The 26815-nt window shown below is 41.2% G+C and overlaps 1 protein-coding gene across 3 annotated transcripts in view; it reads right to left on the reverse strand.

The window, feature by feature from the left end:
- FAM204A (family with sequence similarity 204 member A) overlaps positions 1-24316 on the reverse strand; it is a 39542-nt gene extending 15226 nt beyond the window's left edge. Inside the window, exons 1-7 of one of the 3 annotated variants that reach the window (XM_045439100.1) lie at positions 24220-24316; positions 18958-19199; positions 18324-18411; positions 18153-18183; positions 17892-17991; positions 6940-7029; positions 238-747 (exon numbers count right to left, since the gene is read on the reverse strand). In XM_045439100.1, coding sequence (XP_045295056.1) covers positions 658-747; positions 6940-7029; positions 17892-17991; positions 18153-18183; positions 18324-18411; positions 18958-19199; positions 24220-24292 — 714 coding nt within the window. In that variant the 5' untranslated portion in view covers positions 24293-24316 and the 3' untranslated portion in view covers positions 238-657. Of the gene's footprint in view, positions 1-237; positions 748-6939; positions 7030-17891; positions 17992-18152; positions 18184-18323; positions 18412-18957; positions 19200-23707; positions 23728-24219 lie in introns of those variants that run through there. The other 2 variants (XM_045439099.1, XM_045439101.1) reach the window with 2 other exon arrangements.
- Between the last annotated feature and the right edge of the window lie 2499 nt (positions 24317-26815).

The raw sequence follows: 26815 nt of genomic DNA on the forward strand, positions 1-26815 counted from the left end.
AATACAAAGTACCTGCCATCCTTCTTAGGGTCACATATCCCAGTGGTGAATTCTTGTAACAGCTAAAGGGAAAATACATTCAGCCTCGTATCTGAAGGAACCGTTTTACCTTTGGAAACACGGTTGTTAAGATATTTCTTCCCAAGAAAAGTATCCACAAAAATGAAAAGAAAATAATTTTGCCCTCCAGATTATAAAATAAACGAGCTTAGAACGACAAGATTTGCTTCACTGTAATAGGTCTTTCAATTCAGCTTTTATTTATTTATTTTTTGGTATGTAATGCAAACACATTAGCTTTGAAAACAGCACTGCTGAAGAGTAACTTTAAGCTTCCCAAGTTTGACAGAATCGCTATTTCAAAAATTTAAACAAATATTTCAATTCTGAACTCTATATAAGATAATGTTCCAGGTATTCTGATAGGTAAATCTGACAAAATTGTATTATCTGGGGAGGGTGGGGTCATTGAAGCTCTTATTCCATTAAGATGACAGTGCATGTACGTCAACAGAAAACTAAAAACCAAAATGGAGAGACTGAATTGTAGCCAGAGACCCCTCAGAGAAACCAAAGCCTAACGATGAAGCGCACCGGAAAAATTCTGAATGCCAGAGCAAGTGCCGTAGCACCCGAGCATTTCTGAGAAAGGACGTCTTAGATGTGAACATAAAATGCAGAAACTATCTCAAATGTATATATACCCTTCTTCAATGAGAATGCCTTCAGAGTTTTGAGGAAATTGCTCTAGAAATAAAGCATAGGCGACAAATTAATAATCTCCCCAAATTAAGACAGCACTTATTTAACTAGGAAAGAACACAACCCCATCAATTCAAACATCAGGTTTTTCAAAAGGCCATTCCTACCTTTATTTAAATATTGACAAACTATCTATATTTCAGCATTATTAACTTTACCTATGTTTCAGAATCCAAAACTTTAAGTAGCCTTAATTTAACAAAGTTAAAATTTAATTCTCAGTTTAATTCATACTGCCAACGTAATACCCTCTCTAGGTTACACAAAATAATTACAATCTTACAACATGAAGCACTGACGTTTTCAAAGAATTGAGTTTAGTTGTTGCTGTCAAAGGCCATCCTGTTGGGAGTCATTTACAGAAAAAGTATTCTTTCAGGTCCTAAGCTATACAAAGTTCAAACGAAATTCACAGGCAACCTCTACTCCCCATTCATTCCTACTCCCACACTGCACACTTGTAACTGAAATCAACCTGAGCTATGTATCCAGTTCATGCAGATGTCATTCGTTCCCTGGTAGGAACCCACTGGTGCCAAACCAAGGGGCTTTTATTTATCCGTGTCAGGCTAACAGGAAGATGCCTAGAGAAAAATCCCCTTTCCAAAATGTGACATCCAACCTAAGCGCTGCCTACTTAAGTAAACCGAGGCTTTAGCATTTAATCTTAGCCTGTTTGTTTCTACTGATTTCTATAAAATTTGGTATCATTTGGATTGTAAAAAAGATAATGTGTCAGAAAAGACCAGTACCAAAAGATGGAATCTGTTCAGGATCACTATCGATGAATGAATGGAATGTACTTCCAATTCAGGCCTGAGGTTAACAAGTCACAAATATGCTCAAATACTTTGTGTGTATGTGTAAATGATACTTTTTGTAAAAAAAAAAAAAAAAAAAAAAACTTTCTTTTTTCAAATTAGAACAGTTTCATCAGTATGACACAAACCAACGTATATTTCTCCTCTCTATCTCCTCCAAGATTGTTAATGAAAAGTAAGTATTTAATCAACAGGAGGGACAGTCCCAGAACAACTACATTACAACATGGCAAAACCAAAGATGTTAGCACAGTCAAGACCTCAAACATGTGAATTTGAGCCTTCCCCTAAAACCAGATAATATATATCTTTGATGTCATCATAAACTTAAGGGAATATGATTCTGGGAAAAGTATGCATTTGCTTTGTCACAAGGACAGCGCACGGACAACTGGCAGACCGTTGTTTTGTTTTGTTGTTGGAGGAACTGTGTTCAAGGCCCATTCGCAGGCATGGTTCTACTTTGGGCTTCATTTTTTTTCCAATACTCATGCTGCCCTATTAGTTTCACAGGCTTATAAATGTTAAACATCAAAAATTAGTTTCACTTATTATGGTTGGAAAAGGCTTTAAGAACTCTGGGGTCTGTGCCTCTGAGCAAAGGCTTTATCAGTAGGTCCCAGTCACTGCTTCTTGAAAAAAGAAAACGGGACTGATTAAAAACCAATATACCTGATTTCCAAAAGGACACCTACCATGCACGTATACATTTAATTCATAAAGGGTTTCTGCCCCAAACTCACAATTACTTATTTCTCAAAATCCCATCTCTCATATCCATGGTGATTAGCACCAAGGGGATAAATATGAAAAATTAAATCTCAAACTAAACTATTTATTCAAGAATACCATCTTGATTACTTTAGTCATTCTTCACGGGTGTTTAATTAACACGACATCAGTATCTTCCCAATGTCTGTGCCTGAACAGCAAACACTTTCCAGATGTTTTGCCACTCACTTATACAAGGAAGAGAAGAGAATTTTATTTTTTCTTGTAATCAGAATTCTGTAACACCACACTAAATAAGTTTAATTTATTTTACTAAAACAAGGCATTATATTTCTATGGAAGCAAGAAAAGAAAAAAAAAAAACACTTGAGGAAAACATTTCATCCTTACAAGTGATGAAAATATCCTGTATTTCTGAAGCAATCTCACTTGTCATAAAGGTAACAGGAAATCACACCCTTAAAATGGAAAATACCTAGTCAGTGCCATGCAATTCCCATTTCTAAAACAGCAGCATAACAAAACAAAGCACAAAAAAAGAAACCTAATATCCTCAAAGAAAACACACGTCTCCGCAGCTGGGAAGGCACATCTTCCGTGCTTTCTGACATGCGCCTTCAAACGGCAGAGAAAGGGAAGCTCACAAGCGATCACTGCTAGCGGGGAAGGCATCCCTCCCAAGTGCGTCATTTAAAAAAACTATATCCAATTCTCGACTGTCCAGGTTTTTCTGTGAGATTTAACGTATACATAGAAGATTACATAATCCACTATCTCATTCAAGGCAAATTTTGGGTTTAGTTTGCCAGGTAAAGATGAAAAGTTCAATCACATAATGTTTTAAAGATCTGGTTTGGCAACCACCATAATAATAACCGTCCCAAAGATGAAAAGAATTAGCAGTAGATGCTAAACCTACTGGGTAAAGTATAATGAGAAATAGAATATTTACATAGTCTCAAATTCTCTCCCATCTCTCCATGAGATACGTATTAATTACATATGGGACAACAGTCACGTTACAATAATGTGGAGAAACCTGGTGACACCACCTTAACCAAAAACTCAAAGTGACATCAAAAATTGGGACAGACAGATATCATGTGCCTCCTGATATCTTGCATTGAGAAGGACACAGAATCATTTCTGCAACACCCCTGCCAAAAATGCATGAGGAAACATCAGACAAACCAAAATTGAAGGACATCCTGGAAAATAACTGGCCTCTACTCCTCAAAAATGCTAATGTCCTAAGAAATACAGACTGAGGAACTTTCCAGATTAAAGAAGAATAAAGAGACATGACAACAAAATGCAATGTCCTAGACCAGGAAAAAGAAACTGTTCTTTTAGCTATAAAGGAAATCTGTGAGACATTTGGCAAATCTAAATGAGGTATATAAATTAGAATGAATGGCAAAGCAAATGTTAAACGTTAACATCTTGGGTATCTGGGTGAAGGTAAATAGAAAATCTTTTCATAAACTTCGCAACTTTCTGAAAGTCTAAAATTATTTCAAAATAAAACTTTAAAAAAAAATCAAATGTATTCAACTCTTAAAATTTTAGCATTACTAACTTTACCTATGAAAAACATAGAGCCTGCAGTAAAGTGAATGCTTCTCTCCGAATCACCCTTGCCTCAGGTGGGGGTGCTAATGAACTGAAAAAGCCAAAAACCAGAAAAACAGCCAGCCACGGATGGGTCATGTGGAGCCCACATTTTAATGCTGTAGATGAGGCCTTGCATTCTTCTTTCTTCTGTCAATAAGCAAGGACCTGAGAAAACCTACTGACCTGGGGCCACTGGATGAGTCACAGCCAACTTGTTATTTGGTAGAGATCACAAAATATACAACTCCTGGGTCTTCCAAAAGGAAGAACGGACAAGCACCAACCAGGGTACACCAGTCCGTCCCATGATCTTTGGGAGAGAGGTAAAGATAAAGAAGTCTGCAGCATTTCTGAAAACAATCAGGAAGCCACACCCTAAGGCCCTGCTTGTTTTTATTAGGCTTCTATCCTTAGCTTTACTGGAACTATACAGTCATCTCGGAGATCAGCCACACGCTGATGGTATAGCATTCACTGGAGAGCAAACAGGAACAAACACCCACAATTTTTAAAGGGCTTCAAGAGACACGTGCTCAAGCACGTGTCACAAAATGCACTTTAGTGGTATATGTTAAGTACCGGTTCTCTAGGGAGCCTTGCTTCTGACCCAAATGAGAGATTCAGAAAAAGCTGCCAAAAGCTTCCACACCTACCTATTTACAGGTGACCAAGACCAGTGATTGGTGTTGCCGCCCTAAACACCTTCAGTCTCTGAAAGTCTCTGCCACTTATGTCTTCAGCCACTCCTCCCTACCTCCATCATGTGTCCCTACCTCCTACTGTGTCCACCCCTCCCTACCCTTACAGCCATACTACTTTACTCTCTTCCAGCCCCATAAACATGTCCCTCCCCACCCTCCTCTGACATTTCACGGTGGACTCCCCCAAATTTGGAGATGATATAAACTACTGATATAATTTGCTACATTGTGTATATTTGCAGGCTACCCAAGACGCTTACCTACTACCTCTAACAACAGCTCTGTGGAAAACGAAGTGCCAAGTGCCAAAACAGAACCAACAAACACTAAGTGCTCTACTGCTGAACAGAATTTTAAAGATGGTCTTTTGACACACAGCTGATTTGCAGAGATAAGTGTCAAGTACCTATCAAATTGAAGTAGCCACTCTACTAACTGCCAGCTAACACTTAAGTCCAACAGAGGTTGCAGGACCATTCAACACACTATCAAATTCATTTCGTTAAAAGGTTATCCCTGAATCTTTCTATTTGAAAACAGAGTGATAAAATGCTATTCTATCCAATGAAGGCTATAATCAATAAAATCAAAACACGGCTACTCTAAAGATGAAAGAGAGCAAATGTCAAACTTACAGCACAAGAAATATAAGCTGGGAAGGGAAGAATGAATTTTAACAAAAAAAGGAAACTGATTTTTTTTAAATGTCGCTTTTTTTTCCTTAAAGTTTTTTCTTTTTTTTTTTTTAATGTTTGTTTATTTTTGAGATCAGGACCTGGGCCAAAGCTGGCCATTCAATTGACTGAGCCACCCAGATGCCCCAAAATGTCACTTTTTGAAAGGCTGCATAACTGCCATTTATGCTGCTTCTTACCTATGTCCCAAACTCAAGCTCAGAACTTCATAATTTCCTTTAGATTAGCCGTTAATAAATAAATACACAGACACATTATAAACAGAAGTATTTAACGTTACAACTGATTTTAAAGGCCTATGAGAAAAAAAGGTAACTTCTGAATCCCTAAGCCTCACTTCTGAACTTGTTCATCTCCCTACATAAAAACCCCAGATACTTATGGCCTGTAGCCAAGAACAGAAAACAAACCAGCAAACAGCCATCAACAGATTGTCTGACACTGGAAGACAGAAGGGTGAGATGGTGTTTCCATAGAAGAATTTACCGAAATAGTAATTCCATCATTAATCTCAGTGTAGAACAATGTTCACCTGCAGGCAAGTAAGAAAGAATAGCACATGTGGCCAACAGTTTACACAGATGACCTATGATGCTGCCTATGTAATTAAACACCAGGGAGTAGAGTTTAAGAATAAGGTGAAGTTGGGACACCTGGGCAACTCAGTCAGCTAAGTATCCAATTCTTGATTTCAGCTCAGGTCGTGATCTCATGGTTCGTCTGATCGAGCCCTGAGTCGGGTTCTGTGCTGAGCGTCGAACCTACTTGAGAGTCTCTCTCTCCCTCTTCCCCTCCCCTGCTCATGCACTCGCTCTCTCAAAATAAATAAACCCTAAAAAAAAAAAAAAAAAAAAAAAGGCAAAAGCAAAGAAAAACAAAAACAAAAAAGAATAAGGTGAAGTAAGTAGGCAGCTTACCCAAAATGGGAAAGCTATGGTCGATCTTTTTTCCCAAAGAGGACAAAAAAGAACCACAAAACAACACTAACAACAATAAAACATACGCCAGTATGAGCTCTTAGCTCTTGCTTAGTGACACCTGACAGCAATTCCCAATTGGAGAAATATTCCCCCCAAAAGGTGCAGGCCAGAATCTTCTGGAAGCCTTGTGTACTTGGAAAAAGAATATGCGATATATCTACTAGTTTTATACTATAGACTATAAGTTTTATAAAGCTGAAAATTATTTAGGGCTGAGGGAGAAGTTCAGAATATGCAGTAAGAAAGCGTGTGGGGGAGCGAGGGCCAGGAGAACGTTGAGAGATGTGGCGCACAGCTGCCCTCAGGGAGAGTTAAAATGAATTAAAGATGCAAATGGAAAAAGAAAGCCAGTCTTTTCATCATAACTGGCAAAAAGCTCTCTGAAACCTAGGTGAAATCTAGGGTTGAATATCAATCATGGATTATTTCCACCACAAGTTTCAAACCAGAATGAATTAAAAACATTAAAGACAAAAGTAAAACCCAGCATTTCAGCATAAGTGGCAGAATAAGAGGGAAGAAAATGGGCGGAAAAGAAAATCTAAGATCAAATATTTGAATACTGAACTTACTCATGATCACAAAAAGAATGTACATTTATTTTAGAAAATCTGCAAATACCAGTTTGACTCACCTCTCGCGTGGCCAGCTGGTTGCTGAGTTCCTCCGCCTTCTCGATGTCCCACTCTTCCACAGCCTGGTCGATGCTCTTTTCAAGGCCGGACTAGAAAGTAAAGAAACCTAAAACTTAAAGGCAGGAATGAAAGGCAAACATCTGCCAGCAAAGACTATGTCACAGGACTATGCCGAACACGTTGCATACTTAGGTCATTTAATTTTCACAATGAGCCCTGTGGCAGTCTGTACCACTCCCATTTACTGAGGAGAAGGCCACGCAGAGAGATCATAGGGCTTTTCGAGGTCCGATAACTTCTTGAACTAAGAAAGAGGAGATGCCAATCCAGACTTCTGTGACTTCAAGGACTACGCTTTCCCTTACTAACCATACGATGTTAATGATAATAATGGTTAAATCGATGGCATGCTTATTATTATTACTGGCTTAGTACTATAAGAAAGCTCATTTACCCTCATAACAACTCCACAAAACAACACTGCTATCCTGTTTTGAACACGAGGAAACAGAGAGGCCTCAGACTAAGTAGGCCAAGGTCACAGAGTCTGTAAGTGGTAAGGCCATCACATGAACCTGGGTGTGCCCAGAGCCTGTGTTCTCAACCACCCCTTTCCTCTGCCTCTTTTCTCTACTGCCCCCTCCTGTAGCCTAAGGCCCTCCTTCAACAGCCTGTCTAGTCTCTGACTAGAGGGATTAAGCTGGATATTAAATACAGGAGGAAAGTTACATACCAGAATGATTTTACTTTCCTATGGAAACGTATTTATTTACCAGCTGAAGATGCTTTAGGAAACGATAATTAAAATTTTCATGGGATTACCAAACAGACGAGGTAGGGTTCATCACACATTTATGGAAAGACGCTTAGACTTATATAATTGAGTTTTAGCTCGTGGAAATAGTTACTACGGAAAATTAAAAAATTTTTAAATGGTCTAAGACGTTTCTCACAAGAACGTTTTGCCCTAACAATGGCTTAGCGCATGTGTCTTCTACGTTTTCAGTTCCCGACTTCTCCCTCATCTCGTAAAGGGGACCCAGGAATGCCTCCTCCCGTCAGCCAACTGCTTGATTATACCCATCAACGAGGAGAAATTTCGTTCCTGTGCAGCCTCTGCGGAAACAAGACTTAAAAATGCCCACACATAATCTGCGTAAAAAGATTACAGAACACAGACCCGGGAGGTTATCACCAGTGTCCCTGCTGAGTGAGGATCGTTCTTCCACACAATCCCTCATCCCACCTAAGGAAGGACCTGAGAGGATGACAGCCTTTTCTCTTCCTTGCTCCCAACTGCAGCCCGAGACCATCATTCAACAGCCCTAGTCCCTGAACCCAGGCCAGGTGGCTCTCCTGTCCTTTTCCCATGCAGGTCCTACGATCACTGATCGGTCGCCAGCTACTCTTTTTTGTATTTCTGCAGAAATAGTCTCCCATAGTCCTCCTCCTCATAGTCCAAAAAGCATGCTGGACTCACTTTTCCAACGTCCTTCATCCCCAGGGACCTCTAACTAATGTCCCACCCCAGAGTCCATACTCGAGGCCGGGGACACTTCAAGTGTGGTCTGTGTACCAGTTCAGGTCTGTGAATGGTGCCAGTCCATGAACTGAGCTTGTGCCAGGATGCAAATCAACTACATGCCTATATAGTTCTGACTTTTTTTTTTTTTTTTTTTTTTTTAGGGGAAAGGGGTAAGGGAAGAGGACAGCAGGACTTTCTCCAAAAAGAAAGCAGTACACGGAGTTATATTCAGACACAAGCTCTGTATCTTCTGGAAGACCAATACTCTGAATAGGCTTGCTCTGGGCCACGCACTACACATCACCTGAAAGCTCCAGTTCCAAAGCTTTACAATCTGGAATTCTCTCAGAACTCAAGATTCTGTCCTTCCACTTATCCCAAGTCTTTGCAGCCAGTGAACCTGCCTTGTCTTCGTTTGTAACCCTAATCCTGGCACCACTGTATTTATTCCCGCCGTCCTCCAGTCCCTTTCTGGATTCTCCTATCCTCCCTCTCTGACCTACAACCGATGATTAACCTTTTCAAACTCTAAGCCAGCGGTTGTCAAAGTCTAAGTCTGGACTAACAGCATCAGTATTACCCAGGAACCTGTTAGAAATACAAATGCTCTGAATCAGAAACTGGGATCGGGACCAGAAGTCCACTGATGCTAACTGGGCCCAAGTTTGAGAACCACCGACCTAAGCAAGATTTTTAATTTCCTCCAACATCTTACTTTGTTTTGGCCATTCCCAAGCACTTGTTTCTACCACTTTAACACCTAGGTGTCTCAGCAGTGGCAGAGAAAACCCAGTAACTCAATTCACTGGCTTCTACTAAAAGTTGTTTTTCAAACTTAGCTGAGTGGGCGCTGAATTCTGCCCTTGAGAATTCCCACATTCCTCTAAGAAATTGTTACTTTTTTAATTTTTTCAAATCCCCTCAACCCTACCTCCTTCCTTCTCAGATTACAACCCCACCCTCTACTTCATGGGAGGCTGAGACAAGGAGAGAAGGGGAAGAGAAGAACCAAAGGTACTGGATGTTCTGTGTCCTTTCTACAACCTTCCCCTCATCCAACCTCACAAGGTGAATCTTCACCCGCACTGTCCCTCTGCCCCTACGGCCTCCGAGAAAGAATCATCTCTTTCCAAAACTAACCCCACCACCTGCCCTCATCACAGTCCTACCTGCTTACCTGTCATTCAGAAGCCTGTGTTTAAATGTTCTCCTTCTCTTTGCTTCATCTTTCTCACCCTACAAACACACCTGTCCACCCCATTCTGGACCTGGGGGTGGACGGCATGACACAGCTTGCTTTCCTTAAACTGATTTCTTCTTAGGCTGGCACTTCATTTCTCTCTTGTAAAACAATGTACGGTTGCCTCATGTCACCCCCTCCCCCAAATTCCATCCTCCATTCGTCTGGTCCACATCCTTCCCTGAAACTTGCTCCCTCTACAGTCACAAATGGCACTTTGTCCTCCTCCTATTTGATCATCTACTATGTCAACTATATCCTTATTCTTAAAATATCTCCCCAAATACCGACCTTCAATTTCCTTGGAGGCCCTTCATCTTCTCTTGTTGAATTATAACTCTAATTATAACGGTCATCAAGGTTCTGTGATTGGCCCCCTTTTCTTCTTACTCTTCCCTCTTCTCAGTAACGTACTCAGTCCCAGGGCTTCAATTACTTCTTATAAGCTGCTCTCTGTATCTCTATGTAACTCAAACCATCTGAGCTCTCAGCTATACCAAGATCTACACCTCCAGCTACTTCCTAGTTACCTTCATATTGAAGCCTTGCAAAGGTAGGGTCTCCAACTTTTTGTTATGCCTAAAACCAAGTTCATCACTTCCTTCCCTGCTTCCCCCTTAGAGATGACCACCCACTGAGTCACCCCTAATAGAATCCTCGGTAGTCTTCAGTGCCTCCAATCCTTCTCTTATTTTAACTCTTTTTGTAGGGTATCTCATGCCACCTTCCTGGGCTTCTTCAGGGCCTCGTCATCTCCTGTTTGGAAGATGAGAACCCTCTCCAATATAGTCTTCTATTTTTCTAAAGTAGAGATACCATGTCATTAGTCAGCTTGAAAACATGATCACTTCTTTATTCCTTTTTATTGCACTGAAATCCCTTCACAATAGGGTCCCCAAATGCTTTCTTAACCCCATCTCGGGCAATGCTATACTTCCCAATCTCTGGTCACATTTACTATTCTTCTATGTCCCCTGTGCCTCTGATGTGTTTCTACTGGAAAAATCTTAACCGTCCTTGTACAGCTCATGGCGAATGTCATCGTCTCCACCTTTGCAGGTTCCCTCACCAGTACACATCCACCGATCCTGCTTCACTCTGCCCCGTGCCCAGTACCTAACTGCCTTCCACACTGCTCTCGCCACTCTCTTCGGCACTTGTGGGTCCAACACACTACAGTGAGTTGTGGGTCTGTCTCCCCAGCTGGGTTCCAGGCTGACTAAGGACAGACATGTGTGTCACTGGTGTGGTGTGTCCCAGCACCCGGCCTGGTCTTCTTACATGTTACTGGGTTAGTGATCACAGTGCAATAATCCACGGTTGCATTAATACTGAAAGGACACCCACCCAAAGGAGGAACATTTATCCACCACTTGGACAAGAAAATTCCACAACAGTAATATTGGGGTATTAATACCCCAATGGTTTAAAAAAGAGTCATATTTTATTGTACTTATTTATATATAAATCTTTCCATTACTAGAATACTCGTTCCTTTAGGGCGTGGAGAATACCTTCTCCATCTTGGACTCCCAGAGCTTAGCACAGTACCTGCCTCTGGACCTTTTTGTTTACTATTTTTACAGTATAAGTAAAGCATTTTATTTAAGAAATGCTAACACAATGGCCTAATGGGCACTCCTTCCTGAACAGAATATTAAGTATCTCCTCAAACAAGTAAGAAAAGAAAATACTAACAGCAAACTCCAGTTTTCCCTGTTCCACAAATTCTGGGGGAGCCAGTGATCTCAACCTTTTATTTCAACAACCTGGTCACTAATAGCATCCATTCTTGGGCCTGTCTGGCTTATTCCACTTATTAAGTTTATGCATTTCCCTCCAATTCCGTAGGCTTCCTAAGATTAGGTAAGTCCTGGCTGCTGCACTCTTTTCCTCCAGAACCTGAGTAACCATACATCCGTGAATAAAAAGGAATCCATTCTACTTCTTACCACCAATACCTTGAATAAACCAATGATCCGCTTGTCAAGTCATTTCGCTGCATCAACTTGCTAACTTACGTCCTTTTGGTTTTTACAGAACCACCATATCCAGTTAACATCACAAGGGCAGAAAACAAGGATATTCCCGATATTCCCCTCCTCTAGAAACTTACATCAACTGCTGAGCTTGTAAGTATAATTTTCACTTAAAAATAAATCAGCTATGGGGCGCCTGGGTGGCGCAGTCAGTTAAGCGTCCGACTTCAGCCAGGTCACGATCTCGCGGTCCGTGAGTTCGAGCCCCGCGTCAGGCTCTGGGCTGATGGCTCAGAGCCTGGAGCCTGTTTCCGATTCTGTGTCTCCCTCTCTCTCTGCCCCTCCCCCGTTCACGCTTTGTCTCTCTCTGTCCCAAAAATAAATAAACGTTGAAAAAAAAATAAATAAATAAGTCAGCTAAAATTACAAATCTATTGCTTCGCCACCAACCCACTCCCATTTCCCCAGCCATTCCCAGCACTGGTGTAATACAGTAGACAGAGACTGGAACAGAAGCCAGGAGAGGTGGCCACGGCTCCGGGCAAATGAGATTTCCCTAAAGGAAGGGCAAAGCCTTGGTTTCCTTAAAGAAAAAGAGACGACTGGCTTGATAACCCAAATTCTCTCCTAGAAATAAAATTCCACTTACATGTTCAACTTTGTTTTTAGCTCTTTTTTTTTTTTTTTTTTTTTTTATTCAACATATTTCACTAGACAGAACTGGGATTTTTTCCTCCCTTTTCTTTTTTCCTTTTTCTTTCTTTTCTTTTTGACAGTTTATTTAAATAAAATATAATAGTGCCATTTGGCTCTGAAAAATCTCTGATTCTGTATGCACACCCAAACTTTCTGCTTCTATAAGAAGACATTAACATTCCAAATACACTCGAAATGCTTCACTTGTGGAAAAGCATCCTAAGGTAAAATATTTCCACTATGTTAAGACTGCAAGTTAATAATGGTTTACAAAGAACATGGCTGGTGAGGTCAGACCCAGAGTTCAAATTTGAGCTCCTCTACTTACAGCCAAGAAACTCTGGGTGATTCCTAAACCTCTACAGGTTACAGCCACCTCACCCTCACAAAAAAAGTGATACCACAGTCGCCACAAGTTTATGGTAAGGGTCAAAGGAAATATATGTAAAATACCTAGCAAAAATTTAGAATGTAGCATCATTCGATAAAGAAGTTGGTCATATTATTTTATCTAAATCAGGGTACCATTATTAAAACCAACATAAGGCTTAGCTCTGTATGGCTACAGACCATCACAAATCATCAAGGGCTCAGCCCCAAGCATAAGACCCAAGAATTCAACGTAGAGTCAGTAGGTAGTCTCATGAAGTAAGATTTGAGTATTAAGGCTTTTACACTCTTAAGTTGGACCCGAGAGTACCTTTCCTGGAATCGTCCATGATGTCTCTCACACCACAGAAGGTGCGAGGAGGCACAGAAGCACTGATGACCCAGCAGGGCCTAGGTGTGCTTCTAAGATGCCTTCCGGCGGGAATCAGAATTTAGCTAAAGCTATCTATACCTCAGTACAGACCAGTTAGGGTGCCCATTTGGCCACAGACGGAAAATCATCGAAGGCCGGTATCTAATAGGTCCCCAACGAGGCAGTAAGTAACCTCTAACTAACAGTTTTGCTGCAGATGCCAAAAAGGCAGGATGACAAACATCAAAGAAACTTCTGGGTACTAGGTTTAACATTAAGGACCAATCCTCCATATGTGCATATGCACAATCTCTTTAACATGTGATTAAGGCTCCTTCAGTCAAGCTGCACAATATATTTCTATAGAAATGTTACTGTTAAATATTCATTTATTTAGATAATATATTCAATTTTTAAAGCTGAATATAAATGAATTGTCTGCTACAGTTTGCTGTACTCTAATTAGACCCAAATATCTAAGGGAAAAAAAATAGGTGATCTCTCCAAAAAGAAGTGGGGGGGGAGGGGGGGTAAGGCAGAACTAAGAATTAGTGGTATTACCTTTATGTATAAATCATACCTACTTAAATTATTTAAATCAGATAAATAAAAACAAAGTTGGGCTATTACTTAGGAAACATCTAGATTTGAGACCAAATGACTTTGGTTAAAGTCTCATTTCACTTCTTACCTGCTGTTTGTTTTCTTACAGTAAATCATGCTAGGCTTTAGTCAATCTACATTATGAGAATACTGGCCCCACCTACACACACCCACAGGGATCACCTGGGGATCAAAAGATAATGCTCTGTAATTAATGCCAGTGGAACAGTCACGCGTGGCGCCTCTACACCTCTCCCCTCCACTGCTACCACTTCTGCCCCCTCCACACCACTACCCTTCTTCCTCCCTCCCTCCCACTCCCTCAGGGCAGCTGGCTTTTTATATGATTTGTGTATTGGAGTTCCATGTACGATTCTGATTGGGAAAAGCATTCTGCTAAAAATAAATAAATAAATAAATTTGAAAAAAGATACACTATACAGGAACTGTTTCCTCTCATAAACAACTAAAAAAAAAAATCAGACATTGTGCAATTATTCTTAAAATTATTAAAATTTAACGGATTTTTCATGCCAAAAAGTATCCATGAAATACATATAAAACTACTTCAATAATGACTGGTGACTCATCAAATTGATTCAACTAAGGAATATTTGAGATTTTTATAATGCAATTAATGAGTGAAATTTGTTCTAAAGAAATTTCTATATAGATTCAAAATAATTACGTTCTGATTACAGAATGGTTAGTAAGTCCCAGAACTACTTCCAGAAACACAATTATAGCTGCATTTAATACAAACTAATTACAGCTCTGGATATTGGGAATACTACATTTTAAAAATACAACCCTTTGGGGTGCCTGGGTGGTGCAGTCGGTTAAGCGTCCGACTTCAGCCAGGTCACGATCTCGCGGTCCGTGAGTTCGAGCCCCGCGTCAGGCTCTGGACTGATGGCTCAGAGCCTGGAGCCTGTTTCCGATTCTGTGTCTCCCTCTCTCTCTGCCCCTCCCCTGTTCATGCTCTGTCTCTCTCTGTCCCAAAAAAAAAATAAACGTTGAAAAAAAAAAAATTTTTTTTTTTTAAATTAAATAAATAAATAAATAAATAAATAAAAATAAAAATAAAAATACAACCCTTTCTGCAATGTTAAGAAAACAGGTGATGGCAGTGTCATAAATACATATAATCGGTTGAGCCGCAGGTTTAGCTTGACAGTGTTTGAAAAAAGAAGGTAGGAAGGGAGGAGGAGAAAGAGAGAAAACTGGGGGTTGGTTGGCGGGGGGGGGGGGGGGGGGAGGCGGGTGCGGAGAAGGATTGCACAGTAGACACAAGATTAAGAAGTCTGTTCTGTTTTACATTCTTGAGGATGGACTGAATACAGAATAAAAGGGCTCTCTCACATATGGCAAAAGATCAGCCTCTGCTCCAGAGAAATAAAATAATGGACTAGAAATTCATGCTAGTTTTCTCCAAACTGCATCACAGATTTTCATGAGCCTCTCTAGATTTCTAGCCTTACATTTCTTCTTAGCTTTTATCTTGCCGCCTCCAGCGTGGACATTCTTCAATGTCTATTTCTTCTGTTGGATTCACAGTAGACTTTAGCATGAGCAAAAGGGGTGCATGTAAAACAGTGAAACAGGATCCCAAACCGAAGTGCAAACCTGCTGGCGTGCAATGATGCTAAACTACCAAGAGAATACGAAATCTGGCCTCACTAAATCTTTTCCTTTTATGCTTACATTTATTTATAGAATATTGAGTGCTGGCAAAATCCTGGCCAGATGCAAGTCTGGCCAGCACCGGTTTCCTTGTTTAGAAAACACCATAACTTTCTTAGTCAGATGTCACTCATATAGAGGGTGTCTACCATTAACAAAACCCAAACTCATAAAATAGATCACTGTTTTTAAAATGATGCTTGACTTAAAACTTCTTTTCCTAGAACACATCTAATGTATAATGTGAAAGAGAAGACTAGTTCATAAAACTGAGTCGTTTAAAAGATTCTGCACAAGGAATCCTAGTATTCATAAGGCTCCTCTACACAAACCTCAAATTTTTGACAATGAATGACAGCCGTATCTGGCCCATATCAAGAAGGGACAATTTCATATATAAGGTAATAATAACAATCTGATACGGAGAGACTTTTAAAAAAAAAACCTCTCAAATCTTCTACTCTTCAGAACAGTTAAAAATTTAAATTTAAAATTTAACTTCAGAGCCCTAACTTCAACTATGAAACTCGTTTAGACACTCTAAAGTCAACAGTTATGAAAAAACATAACAAGTGCTATAATTAATTGAAGATCAAAGACCACCTAATTCAGGAGTAAAACTTCAAAACAATTTCCTATGAGAAGCAATACTGAACCATTCCTTCCCTCGAAAGAACCACCAGTGGTGGGGACTCTGCAGGTCGGCCAGAGCCCGGCCCACCACCACAGCATGACCCTCCTCCCTCGTGCTGTAGAACAAGCTTATGCAGTCGAGAGCATCCTTCTCACAAAACCAGTCCTCCCAGCCCACCACAATCACAGGGGTCCAGAACAGGACAACGACACTTTAAAGTGCCGACCAGCGCTTCTGCGGTGAAGCCAGAGGACTGAGAACGGGGTCATAAAGCCTGGGTTTTCATGTGATCTTTGTTTGTAGGCATTTAAGCACTTCTGCACCTGCTTGAACATTTGTGAAAAAGAGATTGCTCAGAAGCAGCAATGATGTAGGAGAAAGCGATCCTAGTTTCAAGTCCCCAGTGCTCTAGAACTTGACGACAAGAATTCTTAGCAAAGCTGGAATCAAAAGGTTTACATGCAAAGTTCTGCTGTCAGTTCCTTAATGCACATGCCCTCAATGATGCAATACCCCCCAACGATGGGTTTACAGTCTGAGGTCTATTTCACAAGAAATACTGATTAATCAGTAAATGGTAATGGTCTCTGTGTACACACAGTGATCTACAGAAATGATTCACGAAGGAGGAATCTGTCTACACAGGCACGATACAGTATACCTGGGCTTCAACCAGGCAGGCCCCTGAGCCTCTAGCCCTACCATTCAGTGCTCAGTTTTCATGCTCCTGGAGTCCAGGATGTGAATATGTAAGTTACTCACTCATTCAAGACTCTACTAAGGATTCACATCATCTATAGACTGAGGACGTTCAACTGTGTATCTCCAGCTCAGATTGTCCTGAGTTCTTGCCTCATTTTACCAACCGTCTCTCTATTCCTGCCTGCTCATACCACCCATGCCCCGAACTGAACTTTGGACAGAGGCCACCCTAAATCTTCTCCCCTCCCCAGCCTTCCCACGTTCGTAACTAGCATCACTGTTCATACCACTGCTGAAGGTAACACTTGAATGGCTCTCTTTCCCTCCTCATGCCCCAAATCCTATCACTTCACAAGCATCAGAGGCAAATAACAAATACTGCCAACTCTCCTTCTACAGTAGACCTCAAATCTGTCCACTCTTCTCCATCTTCTGTAGCACCATTCTTGCTCAAGTCACCGTCCTCTTGTGCCTAGAAGAGACTCTTACCTGTTCTCTTCTTGCCTACTTTTGCTGATCCACAGTCTATTCTCCACACAAGAGCAATCTTTTTAAACACAACTTCGACCATATCACTCTCTTAACTTAAAACCCTTGAATGACTCTCGGCTGCACTGTAACTAAAACCCAATTCCTTACCAGGGCCCTTAAGGTGCTTCATGCTTTGGTCCCTGGCTGCCTGCCTCTCCAATCCTATCCTGGGCCACTCTCCTCCTCGCTGACTCCATTCCAGCCAGGCTGACCTTCTTACAGTTACTCAAATGTCCCATGATGACTCTTTCTTCCCCAGGACCTTTACGCAGGTTATTACCTCTTCACGAGCATTCTGTGTACGGATGGTTCCTTCCTATCCTTCAGGTCTCAATGGAATGGCATCTACCAAGAAAGGCCCTCCCTGACCACCTAAAGTGGGGTATCCATTTTAAATTTCTTTACAACAATCCTGTTTACTTCCTTCTTAACCGCATGTTTTTTTTTAATTATTTATAACTACATATTTACATGTTTACCTAGCATCTTGTTTGGCACACAGGAAGTGTTTTAACTTTTTCACTGAATTCATTACAAACATTTTCAAATTACAAGCATTACAATTTTCAAACATTTTCTACTGACTAATCTAAGAGGCCATAAAAAAATATCTTACCTTGTCAATTTTTTTCTTTTTAACAGGGGGGTCAAACCTATCATTGATTCCAAAATACTGAGTAAGCTCCTTCCACTGGGCTTCACTTGAGGTCTGGGCACTGAAAGAAGAGACAAGAACTCATTTTTAGTGTTTTTAATTGGTCACCACAATTACGAACTACAGAAACTAGTTCCTATGTTTCAGAGGTAAGTACTTCAACTATTGGTATAGGTTTTACAATACTGTCCAGAATAGGCGAACATTTTAAATTCTACCCACCTTTGAGACTCTTCTTCATTCTTCAATTTACCTGAAAAGAATTCACAAAGTGTCAATACCTGAGTATTCATTTGTTATTTCAAAATTATGTTTATTAAAAATTGTTGAGCTCAATTAGTCACAACTTAACATTAGCACTACTGACAACTAACTTGAATTAAAACAAAGCACCTTTCCTGGAGCGTTTTCTCTTCCTTCTTCTGAATCCTGATGCTGAGCTTTTCTGTTCAGAATGTTTTTTATGCAATTCTTGAAATTTCTATATAAAAGTTAAAAAAAAGAAAAACAAGAAACAAATACATTTTGAAGCAAGGCACATATTCAAAAAATTACAAACACGTTACGGATTAAAAATATATTCTAGCATTTATAAAAATACAAATTTAACAAAAGGAGTTCAGTTCTTCTTGAGATACTCTATTCTCTAAGACTCCTTCACAATCTGAGTTTTTATCTTCATCTATTTCTACCTAAGTCAATCTGATTATCTGAGAGTAAAATTCAATGACTCATACAGATGACAAAGAGATCAAATTAGGATAGAAACTCATGTATTATGTTAGGCAAAGTAGCTAATCCTACCAGTTTTTTTCTTCCTCTTTTTATAAAAAACAAAATAAAAATGAAAGCAAGTACCTGAGTGGCCAACGGGTTGACCGCAGACCCACAGAGTACTCTGAGTCAATCTTCCCTACCTCTCATCTCCCCCGAACACAGGCGTTCTGACCACGGCAGAAACACACACAGGAGCATGCACAAACACACAGGCACCGGCTTCAATAAGAACACATCACAGAGAACCTACATTCCACATATTGAAGGGAACTCCAGAGGGGCACTCTTCATAGGCATTTACATTTGCCTCCACGTCGGGTTTTGGTCCATCTGTAGGGAAATCTGAGATCTCTGTTTTTGTAATGGCCCCATCTTCGTTATCTTCCTGTAAGTTAAGTCCAGAGTTCTTTAATGGGGCTTCATCTTCAGAATTCAACTCAATATCACTTTCATTTAGGCCAGGAGGTAGCAGCCCACTCCACATCTCTTCTTCTAAAGGGAAAAAGATGAATGTAGACGTACAAAGTAGAAATGGAAAGAAATTTAAAACCCCAAGAGTCTAGCAATTATCCCAATGGTTTGGGAACAGTCCACATATGCTTTCCTTCTTTTAATCTAAAATGGGATGGGATGTACCTTCCGTATTAAGATAACTGAAATCTTTGCTTGGATAAATTTTTGTCTCGTTTAAATCTGTTATAAGACACACCTACAGATGAATGACTTAAAGAAAATAGGACCTGGATCTCTAATATATGGATAATTTTGTCTAAAAAAAAATAAATTCAGTAAAAGCATTCATTGTTCAAGAATGTTAAGGGTCTAAAAACATACACTCACACAATCTAAGATTTATAATATTGTATTTCAAGTCAACACAATTAAAGAAAGAAACTAAAGTCGGATTTTCACCAGTATTTGAAATTGGAACTTTCAGGGGACTTATTGTCTAAGGAGTAGAAGTACAATTTTCAAAGGAAAATTTTTAGGCTGTGCAGGTAGTTTGAGGAAAGCATGGTGGTAAAAAGAATGTCCTAGTTTTTATTTTTACACTGTTTGCTAAAATAATACCAAATGGAGTATAATCCTAACCATTTAATAAAAACATACAGCTTTTTTGAATAAAAATACTGTATTTAGGAAACTAGGGTGAAAGTTGAGGATAATATTTATCATTAGCTCTATGGCCCATTGGTAGAGAGAATATTAACCGCTGTTAAGTTTATCACAAGTGATTTTTAAAAATTGGAGTTACAAGCATTTGCTAAAATTATGATAATTGAGTACATTTTCACTACTAATCTCCTGGCACAGTCTATTCTAGCATACATATTCAGTCAAAACCACTTGGTTCAAAAGATGCCTTAAAAAAGAGAAGTTGGTTGTACTGCTCGTGATTTACTATCAACTTCAAGGAATAAATAAAATGCAAGGATCGAAATATTTTTTGCTGAGTTTTCTGCCTCCTATTGTGATCAACCTAATGAGAAAACCATCACCATTGTCTCTGAGACAAAAAAAAAGCATTATGGATTTCACATTAATCTGAATAACGGATTCTTGATAACCTTTAAGGACCTCCTCCCAGGTCAAAAGAATCAGATCTTATTTCTGGCAGTTTGGGTGCAGCCTCATCAGTTGTTAGCCCTCTGAAATAGCCTCACCAAAATACTCTTCGGGCTTTTTAAGAAGGGCTCTGAGAGCTAACTGCTCCAATTGTAATCCTCACCCCACCACATACCAGCAAATCATTTTCACCACCTTTGACCCGCAGTTTTTTTCTTCTGTGATACGAGGATAATTATATTGGGTACAGGGTTATTCTGAGAATTAAATGAGATAAGCTATGAAAACGCTCACCACAGTTTGGGAGGTTCTAGGGGCTGGATCAATGCTAAGCTCTTCTTGCTATTAGTATTCCTGTGACCACACATTACATTTTTATAATTTCTATTGTGGGTGGCGACATTCACAAGGTAGGTAGTTTTGAGGTTGCTAAGGTGGAGGTGCATTTGCTGCATTGACACAAGTCATTTACTTCCCGGATTTCCACGATCTAACAGAAATTTCTATAAAAAATACTGGTGTCTGGTTTCCTGAATGGAACAATAAAACCAGAAGCAGGAAGATAATGGAGCCCAAGTTTCAAGGCTCCTCTTTTGCACAGGCCGTTCGTTCCAAAGCATTATACCTAATTTTCTATTTAGAATCTGTATTCCTTTTCTTAAGGGGGAGACCCAAAATTACATAAGCTCCAAGCCCCGTAAGGCCTGGATCCATCCTAAACCTGACCTGGGGGTTTTAATAGTTGGAATGGGTACTAGATGCTTTGGTAGCACAAAAGACATCACGTGAAATATGCCACTACTGAAAAATGGACGTTATGCTATCAATAAAAATATTTCTAGCGTTCTGAGGAGCAGACGGAGGGGGGGGAATGATAAAAAGCACCAACGTGACTTTGCCGCTGACCTATAATATACCTTTAGGCTCATTATCCATTTCAGAACTTAAGGACAGTAACAAATTTCAGATTTAGCTTTCTTAGCACAACTGGGGCTCTATGTTTGAAGCCACTGTTTCTCTCCCCTGTCCACAGCGTCTTGTGCATGGCCAGTGTGCTGGGCACTCTTTAACACACGGGGACAGCAGTGGACAAAATGGGCAAAAATACCTAACCTCGTGGAGCCGACACTCTACACACACAGCAAGCCTCTGTCCGTCAGCAGCCAAGTACGACTTGGCCCACGCCGTCAGCTGTGGCTGCTAAGGAAAGGCAGGTGCCTCTCTGACGGGCACAGTTTTCCCACTAGAGCACTACTTCGGCGTCCCTACAGGGTGGGTCTACGCCTTGGGCATCCAAACGTGCCTCACGCTGGGGAGCACTGTCAGTTGCCCTGGAGCGGCCTTTCCCCGCCGGCTCTCCAGCATTTTTTGGTCACTTTTAGACTTCCTCATAATCATCTGTTTTTAGCGCTTGTTGATGTGGCATTAAGGGTTGTCTTCAGGAGGACACTGGCTGGTGTGGTAATTCCTTGTGTGTGCCCACAGAGAAAAAAAGAAAAATCAAAATAAACTTTAAATACCAGATTCGACATCCAAATCCATAAAATGAGACAAAATTCAAATAACGCACGTTTCTGAACTCGATTCCTGAACATCTTTAAAGGGATGTTCAAATGTCTGTGCCATTCTCCTGTGACTGTTTAAAACATAAAAAAAAAAAAAAAAAAAAAATAGAGGGACAGACAAAGGCAACTCGACGACCACCGACAAGCACAGATAAGTCACTGAGGAGCCTGCAAGGTTGAGCTGTCCACGTGAGCAGCAGCCGAAGTGTAAATCAGCCAATATGAAGGGGCTGCTTCGCGACTTGCTTTGGGTTCACGTTCGAAAACAGTCTTTAAACTCATAGCATCTGTATGTCATTCACACGCTTCCAATTGTACTACGTTCGGCCTCCTGTTACCCCTGTTTTGGCTGCTCCGAAAAGTGACTCTCTAGTTCGTTGAAGCGTCCCTCACCCCGTGCCTTATTTTAAAGCAAGTCATTCCAAATTACCCTTTCAATGTGAAAACTACTCAGCCATTCTCAAGAGACGTGATATACGAGTCAGAGGCAACACTGATTAAACCCCAATACCCCAGTAGATAAGGTTTCTCTCTTCAACCCAGCCACCATAGCCAAGATTTCTAGTTTTCAGTAAGACTGCGTGTCAGACAAAACACCTGAAAGATGCTCTGGAGAAAGCAAAAGGGACTCCAGTTACAACACAAGAAACAACTAGAAAGAAAAACAAATCAAGTCAATGCTATATATGGCATATAAACACTGTGACAGAAACTCTTTTCCCGTTAATCCCTACAGCAACCGTTCCACTAGGAATTACTATCTAAATCCCTTTTAAGGTGAAGTAACTGACTTGCCTGATGCATTGTGACCTGTTTGTTTTAGAAAACCAGAACTGGATGGCTTCAACTCAAAAGCTTTTAGAGGGCAGAGTTTGAGCAGTAATATATTCTTGGACACAAAGATTTGAGAGTGGATATGAAGAATGACCTTAGCCTGTAATTCTGTTATCATTTGATCAAGAAAAAATTTTTTTCTCACTCTTTAAGTGCAGAAAGTTATCTAAGATGCTATACTAGGGGCGCCTGGGTGGCGCAGTCGGTTAAGCGTCCGACTTCAGCCAGGTCACGATCTTGCGGTCCGTGAGTTCGAGCCCCGCGTCAGGCTCTGGGCTGATGGCTCAGAGCCTGGAGCCTGTTTCCGATTCTGTGACTCCCTCTCTCTCTGCCCCTCCCCCGTTCATGCTCTGTCTCTCTCTGTCCCAAAAATAAATAAACGTTGAAAAAAAAAAAAAATTAAAAAAAAAAAAAAAAAAAAAAAAAGATGCTATACTAACTTGTATACATAAAACTCACAGTCAGAGGTGTGGGTAATAATGTCAAATTTTCTGGAAGATCAGGCAATTGCCTGTCACCAAAACCCAATCTGAGCAGTTTAATGGGTAAAGGTCTCCCGTCTCTGATATTCCAGAATTTCAATTCCACTGTCACTATATGAAGCTGTCTTGTTTCCCGTATTTTATATTCAATTAGACATCACCACAGAAATCTGAATTTTGTCTGATCTGAATCTAATCTTGACTTTTGTGTAACACTCATAAACCACCATCCACCATCAATGTTAAAACAATTTGCACGATAATCGGTTTCTGTGACTTGGAATTAGTTACTTAACAACAACACTTTTAAGTATGCATCAACATTCAGGTTCAACTGAATCAGAGGCCTGACTTCCAATTTAAGGTCCCAATCCGATTACCCAAACTATTTAGCAGGACTTTGTACGTATGCGTATGTTTCAATGCGAGGCGGTATTTGTTTAATCCAGGCCTGGAAAACACGTCCCAAGACCCTGCATGGAAAAGACTGACAGTTAACCAGTAACATTTGGCGGCTCGTTTTTAAGTCGGATGCCGCCGTGAGAATACTTACTGCAAGAGGGTGGCTCTAGAAAGGTACACCTCTTTCTGCAGGGCGGCACCACCCCGAGCTCGGCAGGCTCTCCGGCGGCAGGGCCACGCTCGGATCCCCAAACGGGAAGAATCCCATCCCGGGCACAGAACTAAGCGCCGCACAATCGGGGGCAGGACGTCTAGCCTGCTGACACTGGCACTAACAGCAGCTCTTTCCCCGGGATACAGCAGTTGTAAACAGGCGCCTGCTTCCCCGAACGAAAGCCTCGTCCCCCCTCTCAGTTTGGGGTGGGACGGAGAACCCCTCTGCCACCAACAATCTCGGGAAGGCGCTGCGACGCCCCTTCCAAGCAAAGCAGAGGCCAGCCCCACCAACGCTCCCGTGGGCCCCGGCGGGGGCTTTGCTGGCTCGGCCGTGAGCTGTGAGGCCGCCCATACTGGCTCGCCCGCTCCCCGCTCCCGGCCCTCCCGGACCCGTCTCGTCGGAGCCCCGGCCGGCGGAGAGGCGGCCCGGCGATCAGCGGTACTCACCCGTCAGGAGCCGGCCGCCCGGCAGCCATCTTATGACCCCGCCAACACCGCGCCTTCTCATTGGCTCCGGCATCTCGGCCAATGGGCTGGGGCCGTTCTGGCCTCGGGGTCGTCATGGCAACCGGCCGCGCTTAGCTCCGTTTCGAAATCTATTTGCAGCAATGGATTCGTCACTTTCTACTTCTTTTCTCTTACCGTTTCCCCCCTTTCTTCTAAACGTTTTTAAAGGCTTTGTTTTTTTTTCTTCCCCATTCCCTGCTGCTCACTGATGTTGGGGGTGATGAAAGTATTGGCTTAGACTTTGAACTGAGTTCATTCCCCAAGGAGGGAGGTGCTCTCTAGGCTCTCCTGGGAACGTTTCCATTCATTCCTCCTTTTACCCCTCGCTCCCTCTTTCTTCCCTCCCTTCCTTTTTTTTCTTTCTGTACGTATTTATTGAGCAGGCACCGTGCCACCTTGTTTAGCGGAAAACAGTCCCGACTCCTGCTCTCCTGGCGCTTACCATCTGCTTCACTGACCAGATGTGTGACATTGGCTAAAACCTTGAGCCCCTTTTCCGTGACCGCCACTGGTTCGGGCCCCAGGGAGGGGCTTGGGGTAGCGTAGAAACTAAGAAAAAAGAAACCCAAAAAAGCGCTATGAAGGATACAAAGCAGTATAATGTGATAGTGATGGGAGTGCGCGATATTTTAGAAATGCTTCCATTTTTTGAAATAGTGTTCTGCAATAAGACTAAGAATATTTTCCTATTTTCCAGTGTCGTGAGGATGATAAAAGAAAATACGCATAGTCCATAACACATTGCCTGGCCCACAGTAATATTAAGTCTTAGCTACCTGTTGTCACTGTTGGTAACATGATCAATAAAGCTTTTCTTTGAAACATTCTAAAAATGTGTAAGAATTTTTCATCGCACTCTAATATATCATGATTTAGTATAAACAGATGTTTAAGCTTATTAGTTAGCTACCCATTACCTCACCCTCAGGTCCCAGAAGGATATGCCAGGTTTATGGAGTTTTCTGTAACCCCAGAATCATAGTAAAACCTGAATTGACAAGCTCAGGTCCCTAAAGTCCTTTCTCATGCTGACCTCTGAATCTAGAACAGAAGCAGGTCTGAGTGATTTCAGGATCTGTGTGAAACTCTCCTGGTCAATTGTGCCCAGCTTCCCAATAGCATTTCCCCCCAATCCAAATCTTTAACAAGTCAGGCAAAGAACTGATATGTATGAAAACGTTGCTGTAGCTGTTGCGTTTGAGCCTCTTAATGGTGGGTCTTAGTCTGCTCAGGCTACCATAACAAAATACCAAGAGGTGGTGGGGGGCTTAAACAACAAAAATTAATTTCTCATAAGGGCTGGGAAGTCTACGATCAAGATGCCGGCAGTCAGATTTCATTTGGAAGCCTCTTCTCTTGGCTTGTGGGCAGCGGCCATCTTGCTGCGTGCTCAAGGTATCTCTCCGTTTAGTGTTTGTAGAGAGAAAGAACACGTGTGCGCAGGTAAAAGCTATCTGGTGTGTCTTCTTACAAGGACACTAATCTTAGGGGATCAGGGCCTCGCCCTTATGATCTCATTTAACCTTAATCCTTTGAGGGCCCCATGTCCAAACGCAGCCACACTGAGGGTTAGAGTTTTAACACAGGAATTTGCAGGTACATAAACATTCAGTTCATAGCCAATGCTGTTGGTGGAAATGTGACCAGCATGGGGAAAGAAAGCACAGAGGGGGAAGAACTGAGACACAGGGTAGGCGGCAAGTGATGATGACCCGTTCAAGAACTATCTGGATTGCTTCTATATATATTCCATCAAAGAGTCCTCATTATTCAGTGCATATAAATGTGCAAAGGGTAGAGGAGGAATATAATTATTCTAAAAGCCTACAAACAGCAGACCTCATATGAAAATATTTAGACAGTTGGGGCGCCTGGGTGGCTCAGTCAGTTAAGCATCCAACTTTGGCTCGGGTGGTGATCTCATGGCTCATGATTTTGAGCCCCGAGTCAGGCTCTGTGCTGACAGCTCAGAGCCTAGAACCTGCTTTGGATTCTGTGTGTGTGTCTCCCTCTCTGCCCCTCCCCCACTCGTGCTCTGTCCCTCTGTCTCTCTCAAAAATAAATGAACATGAAAACAAAAAAAGACTCAGAGAGTCCTACCCCCAAAAAATGTATTTTAAAATTTAAAATTTGAGAATTCTCAATCATCTGTTTATCACATTATTGGATTCCTATAATAAATGTAAATAGCTCAGACTTTTCTTCTGGCTCTGGTCGTAAGACTTCCAGTCTATGAATATCATTGTCTTGCCAGTTTTCTGGGGGAAATGTCAGTCATTTGATTTATTTTAATCAATAAATTTACCTTGCCTCCAGCAAATTCCTGCCCTGGAAACCTGCCAAACCATGCATTTTGTGAATGAAATACTTGTATTTGTGAGATTTCTATGAAACATACAATCGTTGAATACCTTTTACTAAATCATAGTGATGTGATGCAGCCAGTGAATTGGGCTTGAATTGGGCTGCATCTGGCACTAATTTCAAACATGTACGTTTCATTTAAATTCTCAAACATATCTTTAAAATCATAAAG

This window comes from Leopardus geoffroyi, chromosome D2, assembly GCF_018350155.1.
Source record: "Leopardus geoffroyi isolate Oge1 chromosome D2, O.geoffroyi_Oge1_pat1.0, whole genome shotgun sequence".
NCBI lineage: Eukaryota > Metazoa > Chordata > Mammalia > Carnivora > Felidae > Leopardus > Leopardus geoffroyi.